We start from the raw sequence: 24947 nt of genomic DNA, 5'->3' as shown, positions 1-24947 counted from the left end.
CCATGGGAGAACATTTGACCATAAAAAGAAAAATTATGTTTAGGGGGAAAAAAAAGTCATGCCCAAAGGCTATATCGTATTTTAATTCCATTTAAATAACAATATTCAAGTGACAAAATTCTAGAAAGGGAGATCAGTTCACTCTTTGCTAGGATATGAAGAAAAGGTGGCCAGAGGAAGGTCGTTGAGGTCATAAAGGGCAACAGGCAGTGACAATGAAAGCATTCTGGGTCACAACTATGATGATAAATAAAATTCATGGAATAAAATTGCACGGAACTGAAAACACACACACACACACACACACAAATGTGGACTGAATCAATGCCACTACCTAGTTGTGCTATTTTACTATGGTTTTCCAAGAGGTGATCATTGGGGAAAAATGGGTAAAACATAAATGGGATCCCAGATATAATTTCTGACAGCTACATGCGAATCTACAATTACCTCAAAATAAAAAGCTTCATTAAAAAAAGAGCTGGCACTGACTTGGCATTAAAGATGTTGGGGAAGCTAGAGGCATGACTTGTAATATGTATCATTTCAAACTCACCAAAATTAGGAAGGATGAAAACAGATGAGACAGTATCTTGGCCACTGCCATCTCCCCGGGAACTTGGGTAATATACTGACTCCATACTGCTTCCAAGGCTGGCTTCTGCTTCTCCTGGCATTTCTACAAATAAAAGGTTTTCAGGAGCTGTAATACCAGAACTCGCATCCACAAATTCTACATTGGATGAAACTATCCTTCCAGAAAGAAGGGGAAATAAAGACATTACACACAAAGGAAAACAAAAAGATTCTTGTCCCTGGCAGGCTAACTCCTACAGAAAGGTTAAAGGAAAATCTTCTGTCAGGAAGGATATGAGGAAAGAGGTCTGAAGAAGGAACAACATAAAGAGAAGAAATAAGGATGCGGAGAAACCGGATCACTCATAAAAAACTAAACATGCAAATAACATATAACCAGGGATTGCACTGCTGGGTATTCGTGTCCGAAATACGAAAACTTCTATTTATTCAAAAACCTGTATGTGAACATCCGTGGCAGTCTTACTGCTAATAATCAAACACTGGGTTTGGTGGGGGCAGGGCAGGAGGAACCAGAAATCTGCTTTGACAGATGAACTGTTAAACTACAGCATACCTATACACGGAACAGGACCGAACAATAAAAAGGAAGGAACTAGTGATACACGCAACAACTTGGTTTAGTCTTCAGGGATCTCCCTGGAGTGGAAAAAAAAAGCCAATTTCAAAAGGTGACGTACTATATGCATCGACTAGGTAACAATTTTGAAGCAACAAAGTTCTAGAGAGAGAGAACAGATACAGGGGGCCAAGAGTCAGGGAGAGGAGAACAGAGACGCGACTCAAGTAAACGTCCTGGTGATGGCAACGTTCTATACCTTGACTGTGGTCGTGGACGTGCAAAGGTCACGTGATAAAACTGCAGGGAACCAAATGCACAGACACACAGTGAAACAAATCAGCCCAAGGTGAGTAAGACCTGCACGTTATAGCACATCAGTATCCAGCTCAGGATGTTTTGCTGGAGTTTTTACAAGATGCCACCTTTGGGGGAAATTGGCTAGGGGGCATCACTCAATTATTTCTTAAAACTACATGTGAATCTACACTTATCCCATAAAACTTTTAACACAAAAAATAGCTATAGCCAACCACACTTCAATTTAAAAACCAGCTATTGCTAGTTTCCATTAAGAATGTCTTTAGGGGCGCCTGGGTGGCTCAGTCGTTAAGCGCCTGCCTTCAGCTCAGGTCATGATCCCAGGATCCTGGGATCCAGCCGTGCGTGGGGCTCCCAGGTCAGTGGGGAGCCTGCTTTTCCTCTCCCTCTCCCCCAGCTTGTGTTCCGTCTCTCGCTGTGTCTCTGTCTTCCAAATAAATCAATAAAATTTTTAAAAAATAAATTTTAAAAAGAATGCTTTTTACTGCAGATGAAAGGACGCTACTTATAATATAGGCCAGGTCCAACTCACCGAAATTGGAGGGGATGCAGAAAGCCAACGAAGCCGGGTCAGGGCCCATGGGGATAGGTCCCTGTCCAGTTGAGCAGGTGGCCCCCTCGGGGGATAGTGCCACGAGGGGTTCCCCCGGGGACAGGAGTGCTGCAGGCAGAGCCGGATGCTGGGCAGAGGAGAGATCCCCGGTGACCTCTTCATCTCCTTCACTGAAAACATAGGACAGGACAGCAAGTCCAGGAGCTGGGCTGCCTGGTGTGACACTGGGCTGCAATGAATACGTGGAGACAATTTTGGGAAAGGGCGGACTCTCCCTGACGACCGGCTCGGGCAGCACGGCTGGCTGAAGAGAGATCTCTTCAGGGTTGGGCAGGACATGGTTCTCCTTCCTTCCCACTGGTCCAGGTGGGCTGTCGTCTTCCTGTCCAGGGTAAGAGAACACAAAGGGTTATGCTCTCATCTTTGGTTCCTGGACTTGAACTTCTCCATGAGGTAGACAATTAAACCTTTTTTGTGTAAATCCAGATGACCTCTAAAATAACACAAACCCATTATAAATCATCTAAAAAAGTTGATACAGGCATGAACGGCTCCTTTCTTTGCAACATCATTTTCTACAGTTAATGACAAAGCCTGAATTTTTATTATATGATTTTTATTCCTCTCCAAACCTACATTTTGACTGCATATTCTACATTATGGTTATAAACATAAAAATCTTCAGTGTCATGATTTCTCAAATCTGAACTTCAGCATTCATCCAAAAGATGTTGAGTGTCCCATCTGTTGCTAAAGTAAGTATACATCAGCCCTGCTAATCTCAGAGTCATAGTTCTCTCTCGCTTCTAAGAGACTGGTCTCTTTAGGAACTACAGGTTTATCAAAGTAGCATCAATGTATTTATAATACTTACACAGTCTGGCAACAGTGGTTTCTCCCAAGGCTGTTGCATTTTTGAAATGATTCCACAAAGGTTGTTTACCTGCCTATTGGTGCTTTCAATAAGTTCATGCAAGTCCTATTACAATAAAACAAGTATTTTAGCAGTTCCTATTTCAAAAGAAAAGTAACATATGAGAAAATACCATTAAGCCACATTTTAATTGCTACAAACAAAAAAAGCTCTCAAGTCCTCAAAAATGTCTTGTTAATGCCACAGGATGCCTGGTTTTGGTGACACAGAGCGGAGCTGATGGAGATAAGGAGCCCAACCTCCTACTCAACAACTCCAGGCCATGCGGGCATTTTAAAAAGCTTTAATACTGGAAAGTAAATGTACCACCATTCTTATAAGCCACCATATTTATGATGGAGTCGTTTTATATCAAGGAAGGGGCTATTTTAGGAAAGAAAGCTTCAAATCTGCTAAAAAGGCCAAAGAGCCTCTTTCCATATAACCATGCTGAGAATTCAGAGGCAGTGAGCATTCTGTGCTGGAAAGAACAGTGAGCCAAATATAACAGACGTGACTTTTCGCTTCAAAGTATTTCAAAGATAAGGTAATCAACAATTAACCTTATAAAACCTTCCAGTAGATGTTCCTATTGGCCAACCAGGTATGTGACTAAAAAAACCTGAGAATTTTTCAAATACACGGAAATTTTATTCAGGCCAAAAATACACTTAAACAGGAGGCCAGGACCATTTCCTTATTCATTCACTCAAACACTTACTGAGGGCCTACTTACTACCTCTTGGAACTGCTTTGCTAGGCGCTGGGACTGTGGACAGAAAGGAAAACAGGAAAACGAGAGCCTGCCCTAAGGAACGGCCAGGTGAGTTGGGGAGAGAGGATTTCAATAAAGTGATGGGCAGCCTAAAGCAGTGGTTTTCAAAGTGTGGTCTTGGACCAGTAGCATCAATGTCTCCTACTGGCTTGTCGGAAATGCCCCATCACCCACACCACACTTGCTAAATCGGGAACTCTGAGAGCAGGGGTAGCGATCTGCTTTCACGAGCCCTCCAGGTGGTTCTGGTGCATGATCAAGTGACCCACTGACCGACAGCACTGAGGTGAACGTGCAGGCTTTAGGGGAACACACCTGGGTGCAAAGACTAGCGTTCTGCCGCTTATCAGCTGTGTGACCTTGGGCGAGTCACTTAACTTCTCTGTGCCTTAATTTCCTCATGTATAGAATCCAGATGAGAATCTCAGAGTTCTCTCAAGGACAAAGTGAGGCGCTGTGGTGTGATGTTAGTACTCCCATCCTAACAATACTACATGACAACCCGCCCAGGAGTGCTCAACCATCCATCAATAGTCATATTATTGTTGGGACTCGGATGGCTACGACACACGTAAGAATGGGAGGCCACGTGTGCACAGAACAGGAAGACCTGACCCAGGCTGGCAGTCGTGGCAGTGTTGTCAGAGGAGATGTCCCCATTGAGGACTAAAAGACAAGACGGTGTTCACCAGGTAAAGATGCATGAAGGGCAGAGAGGGCAGAAGGAACAGTTGATTCAAAATACCCAGAGAGAACACAGAAATCAGATGTGTAGACAGTGAAGATAAATGACGTTCAAAGAGCTGGGTGTTTTAAGGGAAGGAGAGAGAAGGCACGACAGAAAGAGGGATGGGAGGCCCCAAGCGGAGGTGAAGCTGTGGGAGGGGATGCGGAGAGTGACGGAGACGGAAGCCGAAGGGCCAGGACGTGACCACTGACGAAGGGAAGCATCCTGGCACAGGGAAAGAGGCTCAGAGACAGAAAACAGCACCGCCTTAGCCTTATAGAAGGAGATGCCCGAAGGACAGATCCCAGCCTAGTGGCTGGCTGTGGGGAGAGGAATTGCAACTCAGAGGGATTTGGGCCTCACGCTCCAACCCACCTTGGCCTCCCTGAAATAAGAAGCCAGGGCTGGGCCCTCCGGAGCTTGTGGGGGACGGAGAGGGAGCTGACCAGAGTGCTGGCGAAGGGCCACGGGACAGTGGAGGGATCCCGGCAGGCGTCCCCTCTGCTTCCCAGCCTGCACAGGGCTGGAATCTTCCTAAAGAGGACACTGGGCAAGGACAGAAGAAGAAAAGATGGAAGTGTGCAGCGACTGGTCTAGACCGGTAAGGGAAGGGGTTGAAGAAAAGAGAGAGCTCGCACACTGGGAGAAACGGGGAGGATCCCCGATGGTCCGTTTCGGGGCTGTGACGGGACACTGGGCACTTCTCCTCCTCCACGTCCTAGCTCACCACATCTTGCACCGTCGCTCAGAAAGAAGGCCCTGGCAGAGCAGTGGCAGCCCGGGGGGTCGTGGGTGTTTACATGAGGCAGGCCGGGAATGGCCCCGCTGGAAATCAGAAACCCCCCTTTCACCGCCCACCGTCCGTACCTCCTTCCCCAAAGACCTGCTATGTTCCTTTGAAGCAGTCCACTTCTGTTCTCAGTAACAGTGATAAAGACTCACTAAACACGCTTTACTTAGGCAGGGTAGCTCATCTTAATCCAACAAACTTTGTATGTTAACAACTACTTTTTAAAAAATAAAATTCCATTACCTCTAGAGGATGCAGCTCACAAAATCCTTGATAATTACCCCCATCAATCTCTACCAGCACACTAACTTTCACAAAATCCTCTCAAAACTACGTAAGATATACTCTTTAAAAAACAATGGTACGCTGCCATTTTCTTTCAATTGAGAAATCTTGATAAGCATTTAGACACAGACTAAATTTCACTGAACTAAGCTAATTTCCTTAAGAGAGAATATTGGAGAAATTAAATACTGAACAATTTAGATGAAAGAGATTTAACTACATTTAATCAGCTATGGGCTGTTGGGTTTTGTTTAAGCTACAAAAGCCATATTTTTATTTCAAATTTTTCACTTAGAGATACTCTGCTAACTAGAAAATCTTCTTGAAATGCGTCACAATAGAGTGATAATCATACAGAATTTGACATGACAAACTTTCTACTAATAGCACAATGACGTTAAATGAGGTAAAAAAAAGAACTTCACTCAAAATTTTGAAAAATTACATTCAACAGATAGAAATTTGATACCTTGCAATGGTGTTGGAGTTCTGTAAGTCGGTTTTGATGATTTTCATCACGGAAACCTTCAAATGCATTGCTGGCCTATTAATATTATAAAAATAAGAAGTTAATGCTTAATATCAGTAGGACCCAAACTAAGCACTAGAAAAATTAGTACTTTATATATTTATGTCTTAATTATTTTCTTTTTCATCTGCATTCTAAAAGCATTTCAAAAGTCTTATAAAACACAGATAAGTAAAACCAAAATCCATATTCACATGAGAATGAAACAGATAAGAGCTGATTAAAAAGGGGATGAGAGGCGCCTGGGTGGCTCAGTGGGTTAAAGCCTCTGCCTTCAGCTCGGGTCTTGATCCTGGGGTCCTGGGATGGAGCCCCACATCGGTCTCTCTGCTCAGCAGGGAGCCTGCTTCCCTTCCTCTCTCTCTGCCTGCCTCTCTGCCTACTTGTGATCTCTGTCTGTCAAATAAATAAATAAAATCTTTTTTTTAAAAAGGGGGGGATGAGGAAAGAAGTTATCATATAAGAACTTAGGTTTAAGAAAAGCTACTGAATATCAGCATGAACACATAGTTTATAATATATATAAAGACAGATATAGAAATAAAGATGTATGTGTATGCTTGGAATAGTATACATACATTTCCTAGCTCTGTCCACTGGGAAGGCTTAAGGTCAATGACACAAGACAAACAGTGAAAATATCTGGTGTCCAGATTATGGTTTCTAAATACCATTCTCCAATAAAGGAACCAGGGCTCCTTGGAGAGAGGTGAATTCCAGGGCTGGGTCCGGAAAAGTATGAATGAGCCTAGAACATCTTGTGATGTCAGAAAATCAGGAAGTGCTCAAAAAAAAGTTGGGCCATGTGAAAAGGCCACAGGATCCAACTGGAAGGAGCTTCCAATAACCAAAGTTGGAAAATTTGATCAATAAAATAATGATAACATGGAATTATAAAAACTCATATAATATACAGTGAACACTCATGCATCCATATAAATATAAAATACATAATTGAATAAATAAATGGAATAGAAAGGACAGCTCTTCCTGACATATGAATTCCTTTTAATACATACATGGGAATGAGGCAAATAGAGAGTCACCATTTGGCAAACACCATACTAGTGATTATTGCAGGTAAAATCCATGAGCTAACTCAACTCAGTGGGTAAAAAGGTGAGGAGAAAAAGGATATCAGCAGAGTCCCCCAAAGTACTTCCCACCTAAGATATTTCCCCACAAGGGGAAAAGCAGTAACTTTACAGTGGAAAAATCCAGAAGATACCACGTTAACCAAGAGATCGATGATAGCATCACCAGTAAAAAGATACACAGACACCATGTGTCCCTGATAACGATTTAATAAGGAGGCATTTGTGTGGTGTTCTTGCCAAAAATGGATAATCTCGATCTATTCAAGAGAAAAATATCGGACATACCAAAATTGAGGGACATTTTACAAATGTACAATGTACATTTGTAAGTGTACACTCATCACATATGTCAAGATCATGAAAGACAAGGAAAGAATGAGGGATTGTCAGAGACTAGAAAAAACTGAAGAGAGAAAACTAAACTAAATCTGGGATACTAGATTGGATCCTGGAACAGAAAAAGGACAAGGGGGAGAAGAATGGTAAAACTCAAACAAGGACTACAGTTTAGCTAATAGTACTGTAGCAACGTTAATATCATGGTTGTGAAAATAGTACTGTGCTTACATAATTACCATAATTTTAAGTTATACAGGTAAGTTAACATTAAGAGAAGTTGTATGAAGTATATACACGAGAACCCTCTGTAATATATTTGCCCCTGTTCTGTAAATCTAAAATTATTTCAAAAATGAGAAAGCTACTCAGAGTACAAAACTGCTGTGAATTCCCTATTCGTTAAGGAAAAGAAGGAAATCAAATGGTTAAGTGTTCATTTGTCTTGTTATTGCTATGGAAGCATCTAGTCATGAGAGAGAATTATTTCCTTCAGCTCTCAAGTTCAGAGTAACTCCACAGTATGTGAAGGTTGAAAAAGAACTTAAATCATTTTCTTTATGATAGTAAGTGTGAATATATTTGGCAATTAGCAATTAATATTATGTAAATATTCAGTCTGATATGCATTCATTAATGACACTTCCAACTTCTTCCCAATCGGGTATTTGTGTTCTTGTCCAGGGACGATTTATTAATAAACCAAAAGAAAAAGAAAGAACTGAAGAAACATTCAGGACTTCAGTTCTGCTGTCAACAAGCACCAAAGGCATGAAGGTCCTCTGGCCACTGCAAATACTACAGCAACACACAAAGATAAACAGCTGACCCTTGAACAACATGGGGATAAATTGTGCGAGTCCACTTACATATGGATTTTTTTTCAAAGAATATAGTGCAATACTATACATGTATTTTCTCTTCCTTGTGATTTTCTTACTAGCATTCTGTTCTCTAGCCGGCTTTTTTGTTCGAATACAGTATATGATACATATAACATGCAAAATACGTGTTGACTATCGGTAAGACTTCTGGTCCACAGTAGGGCTATTAGTAGTTAGGTTTTGGGGAGTCCAAGTTACACGTGGATTTTCGACTGTGCAGGGGTCAGCACCCCTAATGCCCACATTGCTCAAGGGTCAAGTGTACTTGCTGAACTGTTTTCTCATTCACCCAACTACACTTAAGACACCATTTTTACCAAGCTTAACCCCTCACGCACTTCAGGGTAAAAAGACTAGCTTCTAGTAATCTGTTACCAGACCTGCTTTAAAAGCAAGTATTTCCAACCGGAAACAAAGAACCAAAGGTTTTATGGCTTTTGATTTTCAAATAATCCAACAGTGACACTCTGTGGACAAACTAAGAAGCACTAAGGCCCCTACTTTTCTCAATAAATTAATCTCTAAGATGCCTTAAATTGTTTTTTGGAATAAAAGAGGGTATAAGTAAGTAGACAAACAGCAAATAACCATTATATTTAATTATAACAACTCTAAGGATGAATTATGGACTATAATAATAATTTTAATATAAACACACCAAGTAATTATTAATGTTTTTGTTTTAAAATTTTATCAATCAGCCCTGCATTGCCAACTTATTAGAAAACAAAAATTATATGGAATTACAATATAGACTAGTCATTATAGAAACAATATTGCCATCGTACCCTTGTGTAATGCTTTATACTTTTCAAAGTGCTTTCGCATAACTATGTCAGAAACCATGACTCTCAATAGGCATTTAACATTATCCCCAAAGATGAACATAGTGGGGCTGTTAGAAGTTAAGAGAATTGCCTGTACTACTTAGGTATTTACGAGTGTCCTCATCCTTATATAAGTAAGTAAATGCATTTTCTGGTAAGCTAGATTATATATAGTCTAATAATCTATTTCATTCTACTTCAGAGATCAAGAAGCAGGACAGAGTAGGATGGAAATGTCAAACGGTACAACTACATCAAGAAACTGGCAGTTTCTTCTAAACTTTATCTATCCTGTGACCCAGTGTTTGTACTCCTGAGTCTTTACTCAAATTAAATGTAAACATACATTCAGAAAAACACATCCATAATCATCTTCAGAGCCACTTTACTCATAATACCCCAAACTGGAAACAACCCAAGCATCCATCAAAAGGAGAAGGGAGGGGTGCCTGGGTGGCTCAGTAGCTTAAAGTCTCTGCCTTCGGCTCAGGTCATGATCCCAGGGTCCTGGGATCGAGCCCCACATCAGGCTCTCTGCTCAGCGGGGAGCCTGCTTCCTCTTCTTTCTCTGCCTGCCTCTCTGCCTACTTCTGATCTGTCTGACAAATAAATAAATAAAATCTTTAAAAAAAAAGGAAAATGGATAAACAAATTATGACATTCATGCAACAGAATATTACTCAGCAATAAATGGGAATGAAATGTCACTAAAACCAGATGAATCTCTGAAACATTATTCTAAGAAAAAGAGACTATGCCACAGGAGTACATACTGTATGATTCTGTTTATATAAAGTTCTAGAACAGGGAAAACTAATCTATAATGGGAAAAATATTAGAATGTTGTTTCTCCAAGGTTTGGGAGATATTCTGGGAAGAGAGAGGCATGAGGGAACTTTCTGGGATGGTGGAAGTGTTCTCTGTCTTGATGGCGGGGAGAGGTATACACATTTGTCAAAACCACTGAACCATACACTGTATGAAATTAAACTCAATTTAAAAAAAAAAAAGAAGTAAAGCAGAATGAAAAAACAAAGATAGATATTCAATTTAATATACAAACCATATTACCCACCCTTAAAAAAGACGAACATCCTCTTTTGAGCTGTGGGGGGAGAAGATCCATTTCCACTGAGTTCGAGCTGTATCTTTTTAAATTTGCTAGATGGTTCATTTGTGGAACTGCTTGGTCACGTAGGGCTGGTAAACCACCTACTCCTGAAAAGCAACACATTAAAAAAGTTATTTCACAGACTTACTACCGTCATCAACTTAATAGGGATATGTTCTCCAAATGCCACCTCAAACTGAACCGGAGTCCTGGCTGAATTTTAGAGAGTGACAAAACAATAAATCTCCCAGTAGTGATGTAAAATAAACCCTTAAAAATCGAAGGGCTAGGTTGCCACTCCTAGGAATAAGAATCAAGATCACACACAAATTCTGAATTATGAAATGAATGCTTCACAACCGAAAGGCTACAGAGTAAATGCTGGAAACAAATAACAAGAGAACCTAACTGCTTTTTGAAAGGAGCCCCCCAAAGCCTTTTTACTTAGGGAAGCAGCAGGCCTCCAAATGTGAGTCAGGAGTCTATTCTGGCGTGGGCCACTCCCTCCACAGTGTAGACTGAGCCGACCACAAAGACATGGCCTCCTCATCTGCTGGGTGAGAACTGGTTGACATTAGCTCTAAGTCACTAGAACTCTAAGATTATGATTGTTTTCCCTAGTTACACTTCATATTAAACCTATATAAACGTACGTGAAATATAAGCCCCCGAATATTCTAGAATGCTGTAGGCTCAGTGATGGTTCTGAGCTCCATAAGGAGGAAAAGATACAGAATGCAGTGTTCCCATATTCTGTCTTGTAGTAGGAGAGCCTTGGCGGCTGGCATCACTGTCCTGGGAGGGGGGCCTACATGACAGACCTAGTTGCCATTAGCTGTCCTGAGCCAGGGAAGCAATCAGAAGCAGAGTGAAGGAGAATTAACTCTCAAGTTAGATAAAGGCAAGCCAACAGGGTGGGGAAAATTTAATGATAAACTAACTCCAATTTGAGGCGTAACTTCATTTTTTAAACTGGTTGTTTTATTCGGATTATAAGACTGAGAATGAATAATTGAACCGGGGTGTTTTCATACAAAGAAAGCCTACATAGCCATGAAGATGCGCCAACGATTGGTGCACACAGGGAAGAAGTTCACAGCCCCAAAACGGAACAGAAGACAGATGCCAAAGAATATAGTTGTGAGTTCTATTAAGGGATATATATTTTGGGGGCCTGGGTGGCTCGGTGGGGTGTCTGCCTTCCATTCAGGTCAGGATCCCAGGGTCTGGGATGGAGTCCTGAAGTGGGCTCCCTGCTGAACGGGGAGCCTGCTTCTCACTCTGCCTCTGCCCCACCCCCTGCTCATGCAGGCGAGCGCTCCCTCTCTCTCAAATAAATAAAATCTTAAAAAAATATATATACATGGGGCGCCTGGGTGGCTCAGTGGGTTAAAGCCTCTGCCTTCGGCTCAGGTCATGATCCCAGGGTCCTGGGATGGAGCCCCACATCGGGCTCTCTGCTCAGCAGGGAGCCTGCTTCCTCCTCTCTCTCTGCCTGCTTCTCTGCCTACTTGTGATCTCTGTCAAATAAATTTTTTTTTAAATATATATATATACATATTTGGTTTCCATGTGTTTCTGGCAGATCCCCTAAAGCCCTTGGAATTTAAGTGAGGAGAGTGATAAAGGTATCTTTTGTTATGTTAATGAGTGTACTGCCTCTAGATTACCTAAGGCTGAGGGCTGGGCCGCAGGAAGGAGGAAGCTGGGATGAGAGGGTTGGACCTTTCAGTCCTACCCACTGACCTTCAGGAAGGGGAGAGGGCTAGAGGTTGTTAGTTGCCAGTGGCTAATGGCTTAATCGATCATGCCTATGCAATGAAGCCTCTGTAAAGACTCAAAGCGCAGGGTCGGGAGAGCTTCCGGGTTGGTGAGCACCTGGAGATCTGAAAAGAATGGGCCCGGAGAGGGCGTGGAAGCCCCCCCAACCTTTCCCCCATGCCTCGTTCTTTGTATCGCTTCTGGCCGGCTGTTCCGAGGTTGTATAAACCAGCAATCTGGTAAGTAAAATGTTTCTCTGAGTTCTGTGGGCTGCTCTAGGAAATTAACCAAACATGAGGAGGGGGTCACAGGAACCTGTTCAAGCCACTGAGTCAGAAGACTGGGTAATGCCCCAGGCTTGCAACTGGTGCCTGTAGGGGAAGGGGGGTGCGGTCTTGTGGGACTGAGCCCCGCACATGTGGAACCTGACGTTGTCCCTGGGTGGATAGTGTCAGAATTGAGCTGAATACTCAGACACCCCGCTTGGGTCCTGGAATTGCCTGGTGTTAGGTGAGAAGCCCTCACCACCAGGACCAACAGAGTCTGGAACTAGGTCCAGGAATGTAAATGAATTGTATATGATTCAGTTGTTCTGAAGCTCAAAAATAGGCAAAAGTCATCAGTGGTGGGAAACGTCAGGATAGTGCTGCTTCACAAGAGGGCCCGAGACTGGAAGGGAGGTGAGGGCTGATTCGTCAGGGCTCAGCACCTTCTATTTCTTGGTGCTGGTGCTGCTTATACTTGTGTGTTAACCTGCAAAGTCTTTAAGCTGAGTATTTGTGATTTGTGCATATTTTCGTGTGTAATAGATTTCTATAAAAAATCTACCTAAAGGGGCACCTGGGTGGCTCAGTGGGTTAAGCATCTGCCTTTGGCTCAGATCATGATCCCAGAGTTCTGGGATCAAGCCCCGCGTTGGGCTTCCTGCTCAGCAGGGAGCCTGATTCTGCAGCTCCCTCTGCCTGCCACTCCCCCTGCTTGTGCTCACTCTCCCTGATATTGGGAAGGTTTCTATTTTACCAAATTCATTAATGTTTTTATGATTTCTTGAACTGCTGTTACACTCAGTCTTCACTAGGAATAGAAGAACATTCAACTAGATTTTCTCCTAGTTTTCTATACTTCCATTCATTAGATATTCAACTCTTTAATCCATCTTGAAATTATTTTAAGTGTGTGATATGAGGTGAAATCCAATGGGCTTTTTCCTCCAATAGTTAGCATCTGTACCAGTATGATTTACTATCTGTGTTTCTCTTACTAAAATACTACAGTGCATTAACTCCAAATTCTTTGTTTTTATGAACTTCCTGCTACATTAAATCTGGCTCCTTATTTCAAAACTAATACCATCATATTTTAATAATTGTAACTTTTAAAATGTTTTAGTGTTTCATATGATAAAATACCACCTGTCCCTTAAACATATTTTTCCAAGATTTTTTTTTAAGTTATAGAAGAGTGTTTTTTCTCCTCTAGGAACAATTTGTTTCTCTCCACTTAATCAAGTCTTATTTTATGACCTTCATTAAAGTATTTGCTCCCCTTTCATACAGATTCTGCCATTTTTATTCATTTATTCCTTAGGATTTTTAATATTTAGTTGTAGCCATTATCAACTGGGTTTTCTTCCATTTTATGGAAAATACATATATATTCTTTTTATATACATAAAATTATTTATTACTAATATTTATTATTGTTTATTAATAATTATTTATATTTATATGTGAAAATATAATTGTGTATATAATATATATTTAATAATAAAAATACATAATATATAAATAAATATATATATATATGTTCTTTTCTTTTTTTTTTAAGTAGGCTCTATGCCCAACATGGAGCTTGAACTCATGACCAGCCCCAAGACCAAGAGTCCCATGCCCTAACTACTGAGCCAGCCAGGTGCCTCAATCCTATATATATTCTAATTGCTTAATTTTGTTATATAAGAAAATAATTTAGGGATTTTTGTTTTTGTTTCTGTTTTTAGATTTTATTTATTTGTTTATTTATTTGACAGTGAGAGAGGACAAGCAGGGGGTGCAACAGGGAGAGGGAGAAGCAGGCTCCCTGCTCAGCAGGGAGCCCAATATGGGGCTTGATCCCAGAACCCCAGGATCATGACCTTAGCCGAAGGCAAACACTTAACCAACTGAGCCACCCACGCACCCCAACAATTTGTTTTTATAAATTTTAAAAATTATCTATAATGACTCAAGAAAAAAATAGAAAATCTCAACAGACCCATAACAGGTAAAGAGATTGAATCAGTCATCATAAAGTTCCCAACAAAGAAAAGGCCTGGACCCTCTAGAGGGCTTCACTGGTGGATCTACCAAACATTAAAAAAATTAACACCAATCCTTCTCAACCTCCTTCAAAAAACTAAAGAGAGAACACTTCCTAATTCATTCTATGAGGCCAGAATTACCCCAATACCCAAATACCCAATAGTCAAAGCTAGAAAAAGGCACTACAAGAAAGGAGAATTATAGACCAATATCCTTTATGAATACAGATGCAAAAATCCTCAACAAAATAATAGCAAATGTAATCCAGTAGCAAATTAAAAGGATTATTCACTATGCCTAGAGGGATTTATCCCAGGAATGCAAGGGTGGTTCAACAAAAGAAAAACCAATCAACGTAACACATCACATTAAAAGAACAAAGGGAAGAAGCATGACGTTATGTATATTTTACCACAGTAAAAAATTACCTGACCAACTTTTCTGAAATCCCTTATCCTAAATTTTTGCATTGGTTGGAAAGATAAAAGGGATCAGACGATAAGGACTGCACTGCAACTTCCTTTTCTTTACTAAACATGTATTGGTCTTTCCAAACTAATACTTTTAGGTATACTGCAACCCCTTTAACAGCTTCTTACTTTTCTTTTTTTTTTTTTTTTTAAGATTTTACTTATCTATTTGACAGACAGAGATCACAAATAGGCAGAGAGGCAGGCAGAGAATGAGAGAGAAGCAGGCTCCCCACCGAGCAGAGAGTCCGATGCGGGGCTCGACTCCAGGACCCTGGAATCATGACCCGAGCCAAAGGCAGAGGCAGAGGCTTTAACCCACTGAGCCACCCAGATGCCCTGCTTCTTACTTTTCTATCATGCAGATAGGCCATGATTCATTGAACTAGTCCCTAATTCACGGATATTCAAGTTACTTCTCAAGCTTTGCTCATGTGAAGAACACTGCTGAATAGTCTTACCCGTCTGCAGATAGTTCTGTGGGATAAAGTCCTAGATGTAGAAATGATAAGTCAAAGGGTATCCACATTTGAAAAGTCTCCTAGTTCTCTCCCACTAAAGAGGGCTGCTGGAATCAGCCAGACATTCTGTAACACACTAGAAAGTATTCTGCTGGTTCTGCACATAGTTTTAAAACCAGAACAGAGGACAAGTGCTATCAAAACTTTTTGACGTCAGTTCGATCAGGGGTTGGCAAACTACAGCCTACAGGCCAGATCCACCTTGCTGCCTATTTTTTATGTAGCCCACAAGCTAAGAATGCTTCTATTTTTTGTTTTTCGTTTTTTTTACATTTTGAAATGATTAAAAAACGGGCGCCTGGCTGGCTCAGTCGGTGGAGCATGCAACTCTTGATCTTGGAGCTGTGAGTTCAAGCCCCACACTGGGCGTAGAGCTTACTTAAAAAAAATTAAAATGTAATTGTATTTGAAGGGTATAAAATTTGAGTAACTACTAAAAATGGAGAGTAAATATAAAATATCAAAAAAATATTTTAATTATTTTAATATCAAAAATTATTTTCAAAAATGATTAGGGAACAAAACCAAAAGAATATTTTATGAAATGGAAAAATGATAGGAAATTCAAACTTCAGTGTTCATAAGTAAAGTTTTACTGAAACACAGTCACACTCATCTGTTTATATATCAGCTGCTTTCTTCAACAGCAGAGTTGAGCAGTTGCAACAGAGCCTTTATGGCTATAAAGCCAAAGATATTTACTGTCTGGCCCTTTACAGAAACAGTTTGCTGATCTCCGATCTAAGCAATAACTTTTTTTTGAAGATTTTAATTATTTATTTGAGAGAGAAAGAGCACACAAGCAGGGAGGAGGGTTAGAGGGAGAGGGGGAAGCAGGCTCCCCACTGAGCAGGGCTCGATCCCAGGACCCCAGGATCATGACCTGAGCCAAAGGGAGATGCTTCACCAACTGAGCCACCCAGGCATCCCTAAGCAGTAACATTTTTAAGGAGTAGGAAACCCAATTTTCTACACAAAGGGCAAAGAACAAATTGTCCTATAGCTAACAAAGAAATGTTCCAAGGGGTTAAGTCTCTGGGCTCTGTGTGTGAGGGAGGAGGTGAATGGCCTCACATTTCTTTCACTGCTGTGACGGAGAAGCAGCCACTGAAAGGCCAAGTAGCTACCGCACTTCTGGTTACAAGACTTCACCTTCCATGGACTCTTTTTTGGGGTAGTAATGTAAAGGGTGCTGCATTTTTAATTTCAAGTTCCAGCTGTTTACTGCTGATATATAGGAAAGGGATTGGTTTTTGCATATTAACCTTGTATCACATAGTCGTGCTATAATTGCTTATTAGTTCCAGTTTTTACAGATTCTTTAGATCTACATAGATAATCGTGTTATCTGTTCAACAAACTCTTGATCCAAGTTGTTTCTCCCACAAATTCAGTTTTCCTTTGCCACCAGATATTTACAGTCAGAGTTGCCAGCTATAAACAGTTTCTCAAAAACAGATAATATATTCTCCCAATGCTTTCTGAGGCTATGCTCCCACCCCCATAGAGTGAAAATGGAACAGGAGACATGGCAAAGCTTAAATGAACAGAAAAAGCAAGCACACATAAGCACTGTGACATGACCATGAAGCTTGTCCTGATAAGAACTGACAAGTGTAAAAGTTATAAGAATATTTAAGCAATTTACTGGATATCAGGACCAGGGAGCAAAATTTTGTGGAGAAGGAATTACCATATCTTATTTGGGATAGTTGCTGATAGTTATCATTGCTGGCTTGAAAATTTGGTTCTATAGTCAACATGCCATCAGTGGGATGTGTGTTCTCTGTAAGTTCTGTTTCAGAGTCTTCTATTATCACAACACCAATGTCATCATCGCCGTCACTGTCATCCTCAACAGTTATAATAATATAGTCTAGGAATAAGCAAAGAGAAAGTTTAGATACCACATAAAATAATCAGTGTCTAGAAGAAACCACCTTATAAAGTTTTGGAGTGTTTAAAAAACATTTTAGCTGAAAAAACATTAAATATTTTCATATCTCTAATCCCTGCAAGTCAGCTAAGAAATAAATTGCTTTGTATGAAGCTTTGAGATCTATATATAAATATATATGTGTGTGTGTGTGCATGTATATATTTATATGCGTGTATATACACACATACATTAGTATTTCTAGTACTTCCAATTTTAGAGCAGTAAATTTCTCCCCATTTAAGAAATGTAAATACCTAGCCCATGCTGCTCTGTGTTCAGTGATATGCTTTTAACTTTTAAATGATACAGCTGACGTTACATAGCCACACTCTACTGACCATGAGTTCCCGGACATGTTCTCTAAACCTTAATATTAATCTTTATGATAATAAATGATATAGAAATAAAATACAGTCATAACTATTGTTATGAAACAAATTCAAATTGAATCTCACAAAACATAAAATAAGTAGCCACGAATAAACAAGATGTGAAATATCAACTCCATAAACCGTTCTAATGACCATGAAAAGTAGCACACCACGCACAATGTATGCTACATAAACAGGCTGTTTTCCTTTTTACAGTTAGCCTGAAAAAGAAGAACATGTTTAAGCTCGAAGTATTAACTCGCAGATCACACGCACTGTGCATCACAACTTGGATTCAATACATTTATTTGAAATAGACCAAAACTTTAGAATCAAGTAATTAGCCAGTGTGAGGGAATGTGCTGGTGTGAAAATGATACTGAATTAGGAATCACATGATGTGGGTTCCAATTCAGGCTCTTCAGCCATCCAGAGGTATGACCTTTCGGCCAGATACATTTATTCTTTTGCCTCTGTTTTCTCATCCATAAAAACATAGGACTAGGTTTGGAGATTCGCTGTGAAATCTACTTAATAGTCTTCATGGAAAAAATGGAACATTAGAAACTACCTAATTATTCAAACAAAAGGGAATTACTTAAATAAATTATGGCATACTGCCAATGAGAAACACATTCTCATTTAGTGATATTAGAAATGCTGGTGAAATAATGTCGAGGCGGGAAGGGTTAAAGCATTAAAAGCAGGGTCAAAGCAGAGAAAATACGATGTAATCCTAACGTTGAGAACAGAAGGAAATATACCAGTTGTTATCTCTTAGTCACTATCTCAGGGTGGCAAAATGACTTTCATTAGACTTCTCTTGTATTTGTTAAGATTCTCTACAATAAACTTTATAGACTTCATAATCAGAAGAAAATAACAAAGGTAACTGAAGTTTTATTTTTAAGACGAGCTTTTATATGTCAACAGATTTTTCACACTAGACCCAGTAAAGCTACTGACAACTCCACCCAGGTTTCTCAGTAAATTTGTAGAATTCCAATTAATTCCTTTAGGTATATACATAACCTCCATGAGCCATATTTAGAAGACATAACATATAGAAGCTTTTTGAAGATTATGCTTCTAAGGTGCAAGGATCCAAGTTGCCCTGAACTTAACCAGATAAGGCACAGTTCACAGTGATGCAGACTGCCACCTTCCTTTCACATGAGGACCACTGCAAGAAATCCAACCCAAAACACAGCAGGTGACAATGGCCAGACTGGTCTGCTTTTCAGTCAAAACTGTGTCAATACATTGAACAATACTTTCTAAATCTCCTAGCAGAATTCTCAAAAGAAGTCCTTGCACATCCATGTCAAACTTTAGAGAGGACAAAGTTGGCCAGGTGAGAGATTATGCCACCAAAACTGTATCCCAGAGACCAGTCCTTGCAGCAGGCAGGCTTGAAACTAAATCGAGCCCAGCCCTGCTTTAGAAAACACAGTGCAGAAGAGTTGCTTGTAAAATAATTATCTGCAGACATTAAATCAGTTTACCACTTAATGTTCTAAAACCATAAAGCAGTCCCAATTTGGGGAGAAGTGGGTAGAGGTAAAAGGGGGCGATTCTCAACACATTACTTTAGAGCCTTTTCTGTCAAACAGTGGTGCTCAGTCCTACAGCAGGTGGGACGGGCCCTGAAGCATGGTCAGAAGGGCACCCTTATTTTCTAGGGGTCCTAACATTTTGTTGTATCCTCCGACTCCTTTTTAAGTCTCGTCTGCCCTCTCAAAGCAAAGAACTGGCTCTTTATGTGGGGACTTCTATATACCTACATTTTTATTTTCTTTCTGCTTGTTTGTTTTTACGATAAAACAAGGCTGCGCTGTCTTTGAGCAAACACGGTTACCACCAAAGCCTCAAGAAATCAAATCTCAATTTCAAAAGATGTCATAATGAATCAACTGCTGGTTTGTCAATCCTTTAAATTCAAAGTCTTGGTCCTTTAGGACCCCCGCTTCCTCCAAAAGGGAAAGAGAAAGGATAAAGGATCAATACATCCCAAGAAGGCAACACCAAGTACTTAACGAGTGGCCATAACTCAAAAGCTTATAAACACAGGCATCTCAAGAGAGGTCGTGGGAAACCCCAAACCACCCCACCGCAGCGCTGCTGAATATGAAACTGTAAAGTGAAGACTTAACCTTCGGCAAATCAAATCGTCTCCTCTCGGGAGCACCCCTGGCCACTAAACCAAGTCACTTTCATGCCCTAATGGTCATGCTGCACAGCTGTTTATGGTATGGACACATCCCACAAGGCCTTTTGGGGTCGGGGGGAGCTCAAGGAAAAAGTGCCGCCGTACAGACCTAGTTTGGCGCCAGTACCCGCCATGCCACCCTGCAGAAGGCGCACAAGAAACAGGTCACAGCGCCCTGGTCTCCCAAATGGATATGGCTGAGGCTGCTTTATGACCACTAGGGGTCCTAGGAAGAACCACCGCCCTCGTGCTGGAAACTAAGCCCCGCCTCTCGCCATGCGGCTCTCTTGAGCCCCAGTGTCACCTTGAGCCTCTCAGATGCCATAAGTCCTGGAAACACCATAAGCCCCAGAGACCCCTCAAACCCCAGGATCATCTCAAGCTCCTAGGATACCACAAACCCCAGGAATCTAGTGAAAACCTAGGATCAGCTCAAGCCCTAAGTACACCATGAACCCCAGGGACTCCTCAAATTCTGGGATCATCTTGGCCAATGAATTCTAGGGACACCATGACCCCAAGCATCACCTCAAGCCCATGGTACACCGTGAATTTCAGGGACCCCACAAGCCCCAGGATCAATCAGCTCGAGTTCCTGAAACACCATGAACCCCAAGAATGCCCTGGACCCAGGGCCAGACCTAGCCTGTAACACCTGGGTTCCTAAATGCCCACTACACAGACAGGGACAGCGGTCCAGAGGTCATCACCGGACACGCCCTGGTAGATGACAAGACAATGCCTTGGTCCCCTGAGAGGCCCTCTAGGTGGGCACAGCGCGAACCCTGTCAGTTTCCCCTCCCCCCCGCCCCTCACCCCCGGCAGGGTTAAGAAAGAGGCAGAAGCGAGTGGAACAGCTTTGGGAAGGGCACCTTACCCTCCTCTTCAGACATCGTAAGGAAGGGAGTCCCGCTCCGAGTGCTGTAGGATCGGCGTCTGCGCTGCGGCTGGACCCGCTGGATCGCGACCGTGCCCACGAGGCAACTGCAGCAGATAGAGGCGCCAAACGGAAGGACTGAGACCTCCCCTCCTAAGAGAAGCTTCTGCGACTGCGCAGTAGCACCCCAGAACGCGCCACGGGAGCGCGACTGTTGGGGGTAGGGTAGAGGCGCCAAGTGTGGCGCCTTGCCTCGCTCCGTTTCTACCTACACGTATACATTTTATGAAATGTGCTTTCCCCTGCCCCAAAAATGTGAACTAGTAGCCACCAGTGTAATTCTACTCCTCCCAGAATGCTCTTCACACAATACATCATAGAAAAAATGTACGTCAGAATTCAGACTTCCTAATGTTTTCCGGGTTGTGTATTCATGTCCAGCGCCACCTTTGGGAACAAATCTGAAAATAATCCAACTTTTAAAATATTTCGCTAATAAGACTCCGCTAAATACACACCACCTTGCGCTTTAGCTGTCCTACTCTCTACTTGCCGTTTTCTAAAGAGCCATGTCCTTCATTCCAACTTAAAATAATAATAGGTACGGTTTACTGAGTACTCACCACAAACCAGCCCCTTAGTATGTCTGACCTCATGAGGTCCTCAACCACTATAACAAGTCAGTATTATTGTCCCATTTTAAAGATACAGGAACAGATGCTTAGAGAGTTTAACTTGCTCAAAACCACAAGGCTAGTAGCAGAGTTTTGATCTGAACACACACTGCCCCCCCCCCAAAGCACATGCTCACATCCCCCTACGTTACTCTCCCTCTTACTCGGTTGCTTCCGGAAATTTTCCACACCCTTAAAAATTTGTTCAGACATCTATTCTTTTTTCTTTTTTTGAGATTTTTAAAATTTATTTCAGAGGGAGTATGAATGGGGGGAGGGACAGAAGGAAAAGCGGGGTCCCAGAGAACAGAGTGCCCGACTCTGACCGTTGGTGGGGGCGGGGGCGGGGGAACTCTAGGATCATGACCTGAGCCAAAGACAGAGGCTTAACTAACTGAACCACCCAGGCGCTCCCTCCGCCCCACCCCACCCCCGCAGACATCTATTCTAATAATATCTGCACCAAGACACTTTCCTAGGGCACCCTGGTAAAAATGCAGAGTGCCACCATGCACTGTTTATATTAAATAGCATTTCTATCACAAGGTTCTAAGAATTGTGTTACAAAATATAAAGCACCCAGCACAGGGCCTGGAATTCTGGTTCCATTTCACTGGATCAGTTACACAATGACTCCTGGCCCCATGCATCTCCTCATCCTGGGGAAGGGTAAGTTTCTTCACATGGGAGAAGAAAAGGTGCATCTTGTTAGGTGGAAATATACAGTTGTTTCAGTGTTGCAAGCTGGGGGTAACCGTGCACAGGAGGGTGTGTAAGGAAGCTGACCAGAAGAGTGAACGCACTGTACAGTTTATTGATACATTAGCTCTCAATGTCGAATCCAGCCAATTGCCCTGCTCTGAGAAACTGGGTATGGGCCCTGTATGTGTTTTCCCTTCGCTGGTAGCACCGTGGAACACTATTCAGTGGGAAACACAGGAGAGCGAGTGTAGAGGAAACAAGTGTGCTTCCTAGTCCCGTTTGTCTGTAGTCAGGCTCCTGCCTATACAGAGTGCAGTGGGCAGCCTCCTACCCCAAACACACCCCTGGGAGGGCAGCTCTCTAGCAAGTTCTCGAGGTAAGCTCTGCAACAATTTCCACCAATGCTGCCCCGAGTGACGCATCTCCCTCAGGGAGTCAGAGTCGAGCCTTCCTGGGTGTAATGTCTGCTCCTACAGGTGGTAGCTGTTTGTAGCTCGTATTCCTACACTCTTTTGGGTTTCCTTTATTTCTAACCAGCGGTCCCTCATTATTCCAATCCTGATAAACTAAGTACTTCTTTATATTAAACTTTCTCTGTTCAAATTACTCTACGGTCTTTCTCTTCATCCTGGACCCAGGCTGATCCATGTGCCCTTTTGAGTTTCCATCCATCACCTAGCGCTTGAAAGGAACACACTGTTACTACACTGTAACTAAGCATCCAGCAGATGGTCGACAACCACTTTCGTTTTGTATCTAGTCAGTCCTCCATCCATTCCTGTGACCCCTCTTCTCCATAAAGAGACACAGAATGCTAAAAAAAAAAGCTGGATAAACTGTTCTTAAAATAAGCTCAAGAACATCAAAAAGTCAATAAAACAATAAGGAATTACTGAGCCAGGAGCTGTGAAACACCAGAAACCTAAAAAAATGTGAAAACGTGGCAGGACGGCTTTTGCTTGAAGACATTGATGCAGAAAAGTCTGAAAGAGGCCAAGCTGTACTTCTGGTGACTTTGGAGGACTAGTGACAAAAGTCAGAATCTGGGACCCTCTAATAACAGAGGGCTGGTAAACTGCCCTTTGCTTGAACAAGGACCATAGTCACCCCTTCAGAGTAAAAGTAATCCAGGGACGCCTAGGTGGCTCAGTTGGTTTAGCATCTGCCTTTGGCTCAGGTCACAATCCCAGGGATTATATTCCGCATCGGGGTCCCTGTTCAGCAGAGAGCTGGCTTCTACTTCTGCCTGCCTCTCCCCCTACTTGTGCTCTCTCTCTCTGTGTCGAATAAATAAATAAAATCTTTAATAAGAAAAAACAGAATTAAACAACAGTTAACCACACAGACTATAGTTCAGTCTCCTATCATCTGGGGAATTAACACCCCCGGGTGCCTGGCATAGTAAACAAAAATTCTTTCCCATGAATATAAGATCAACATATTTCTACAAGCAGTATTTAAATAGGATATCCAGCACAAAGTAGAATATAACAAAGTTTAGGAGAAGAAAAGACAGAAGAAATAAGCAATGAAAACAACTGAGTGACAGCGCCGCCTGCTGGCAGCCACCGCCACAACCATACAGCGCTTGCGCCTGCAGTGGTCCTGACACCTGGACCTGGCTAGTGATGTTCTGGAAGCAGCTACTCTGTGAGCATCCTAGGACATCCAGGGGAAGGATCCACATGGAAAATCCCCAGGACCCCAAGTTCTCAGGAAGGCGCCTCCTCACCCTTTAGTAAGGGATGGAAAACGTCATTTCGGCAAAGTGGGGGAGAGAGGCTGAACTGCAAGCTAGGAGGACCACACGGGCTCGGAGCTCATGGAGTCCAAGCGACAACCCCACCTTCGAAGGGAGGAGAGAAATCCAGCAGGTGCGGGGGCGGTGGGGCTCTCAGAAGGCAACAGGGAAGGGCAGAAGGTGAGATCTCCAAGAGAGCACAGGCCCCAGACTCGAGCCACTGCACACGAGGGAAGGGGACAAGGAAGCCACCCATGTCACAGCTGTCACAGGTCGCTCCTCTTAGTGCCCCTTCATCGCCCTGTCCGCACGCGGATCCACCAGGGGAGCTGTGCAAACGGCTGGGGCTCAGGCCCGGGCCCTGGACGTTCCCCCGGCACTGGTCAGGGGAAGCGGGGTGCTGAGCTCCACAGGGCCGGGGCGTCTCACGGGCATCAGGCCGAGGGGCGCTGCTCTGTACGCTTTGTGGAGCCGGTCCCGGGATCGTGGCACTCGACTCTCGCGTCTCCCGGGCAGGCTCACGTCCCAGGCCTGGTTTCTAGGCAGCAGGAGAGGGCAGGCCATGGCCAGGCATAGGAAGAGGGTGTGAAGTGACCGTAAACGTGACCTACGGGACCATGACCCACTCTGCCCGCGAGACAGAAGGGGTGGGACACTCACAGAGGAGCACGGCCCCGCGTGCTACGCAGGACATTCTGCCGGTTTCATTCAGCTCCGGGAAAAGTGCTGCCACAGGTTGGACTCACAAGGCGTGACGGATGACGGGTTGCCACTCCAAGGGGGGTGCACACGGACATGTCTGTGTGTGCGAGTGAGGGGGGGCGAGGTAAAGAATGTGTGAGAGACACAGGGAGACACACAGAGATGGAGGGGGAAGTGGGGCTTTGGTGGCGGCAGAGACTAGGAAAGAGACGTGCCAGGGGTCCGTAAATACAAGGGGACACGACCCCACTGCTGTGGGAGTCTGACCACAGCCAGTCTGCCTTCCAGGCTGACTCTGGCCCTCAGAGCCCTGGGAGGCTCCCACCAGGGAGCACTGGGGACAGCAGGCCGGCCCCGCTCTGGGGAACACCATGGC

At 42.8% G+C, this 24947-nt stretch overlaps 1 protein-coding gene across 1 annotated transcript in view; it reads right to left on the bottom strand.

Annotated features, from left to right (window-relative positions):
- The window catches only part of BEND2 (BEN domain containing 2), a 63656-nt gene that overhangs the window by 37474 nt on the left and 1235 nt on the right, over positions 1-24947 (bottom strand). Inside the window, exons 3-10 of the mRNA XM_047715142.1 lie at positions 24096-24407; positions 20753-21020; positions 17050-17232; positions 10269-10411; positions 5990-6064; positions 2905-3009; positions 2010-2412; positions 557-679 (exon numbers count right to left, since the gene is read on the bottom strand). Of these exons, the coding sequence (XP_047571098.1) occupies positions 557-679; positions 2010-2412; positions 2905-3009; positions 5990-6064; positions 10269-10411; positions 17050-17232; positions 20753-21020; positions 24096-24407 (1612 nt within the window). The remainder of the gene's footprint in view (positions 1-556; positions 680-2009; positions 2413-2904; positions 3010-5989; positions 6065-10268; positions 10412-17049; positions 17233-20752; positions 21021-24095; positions 24408-24947) is intronic.

Source organism: Lutra lutra, chromosome X, assembly GCF_902655055.1.
Source record: "Lutra lutra chromosome X, mLutLut1.2, whole genome shotgun sequence".
In the NCBI taxonomy this organism is placed as follows: domain Eukaryota; kingdom Metazoa; phylum Chordata; class Mammalia; order Carnivora; family Mustelidae; genus Lutra; species Lutra lutra.
Note: the sequence above shows the minus strand (reverse complement) of the source record. Positions and strands in the feature narration are given on the sequence as shown.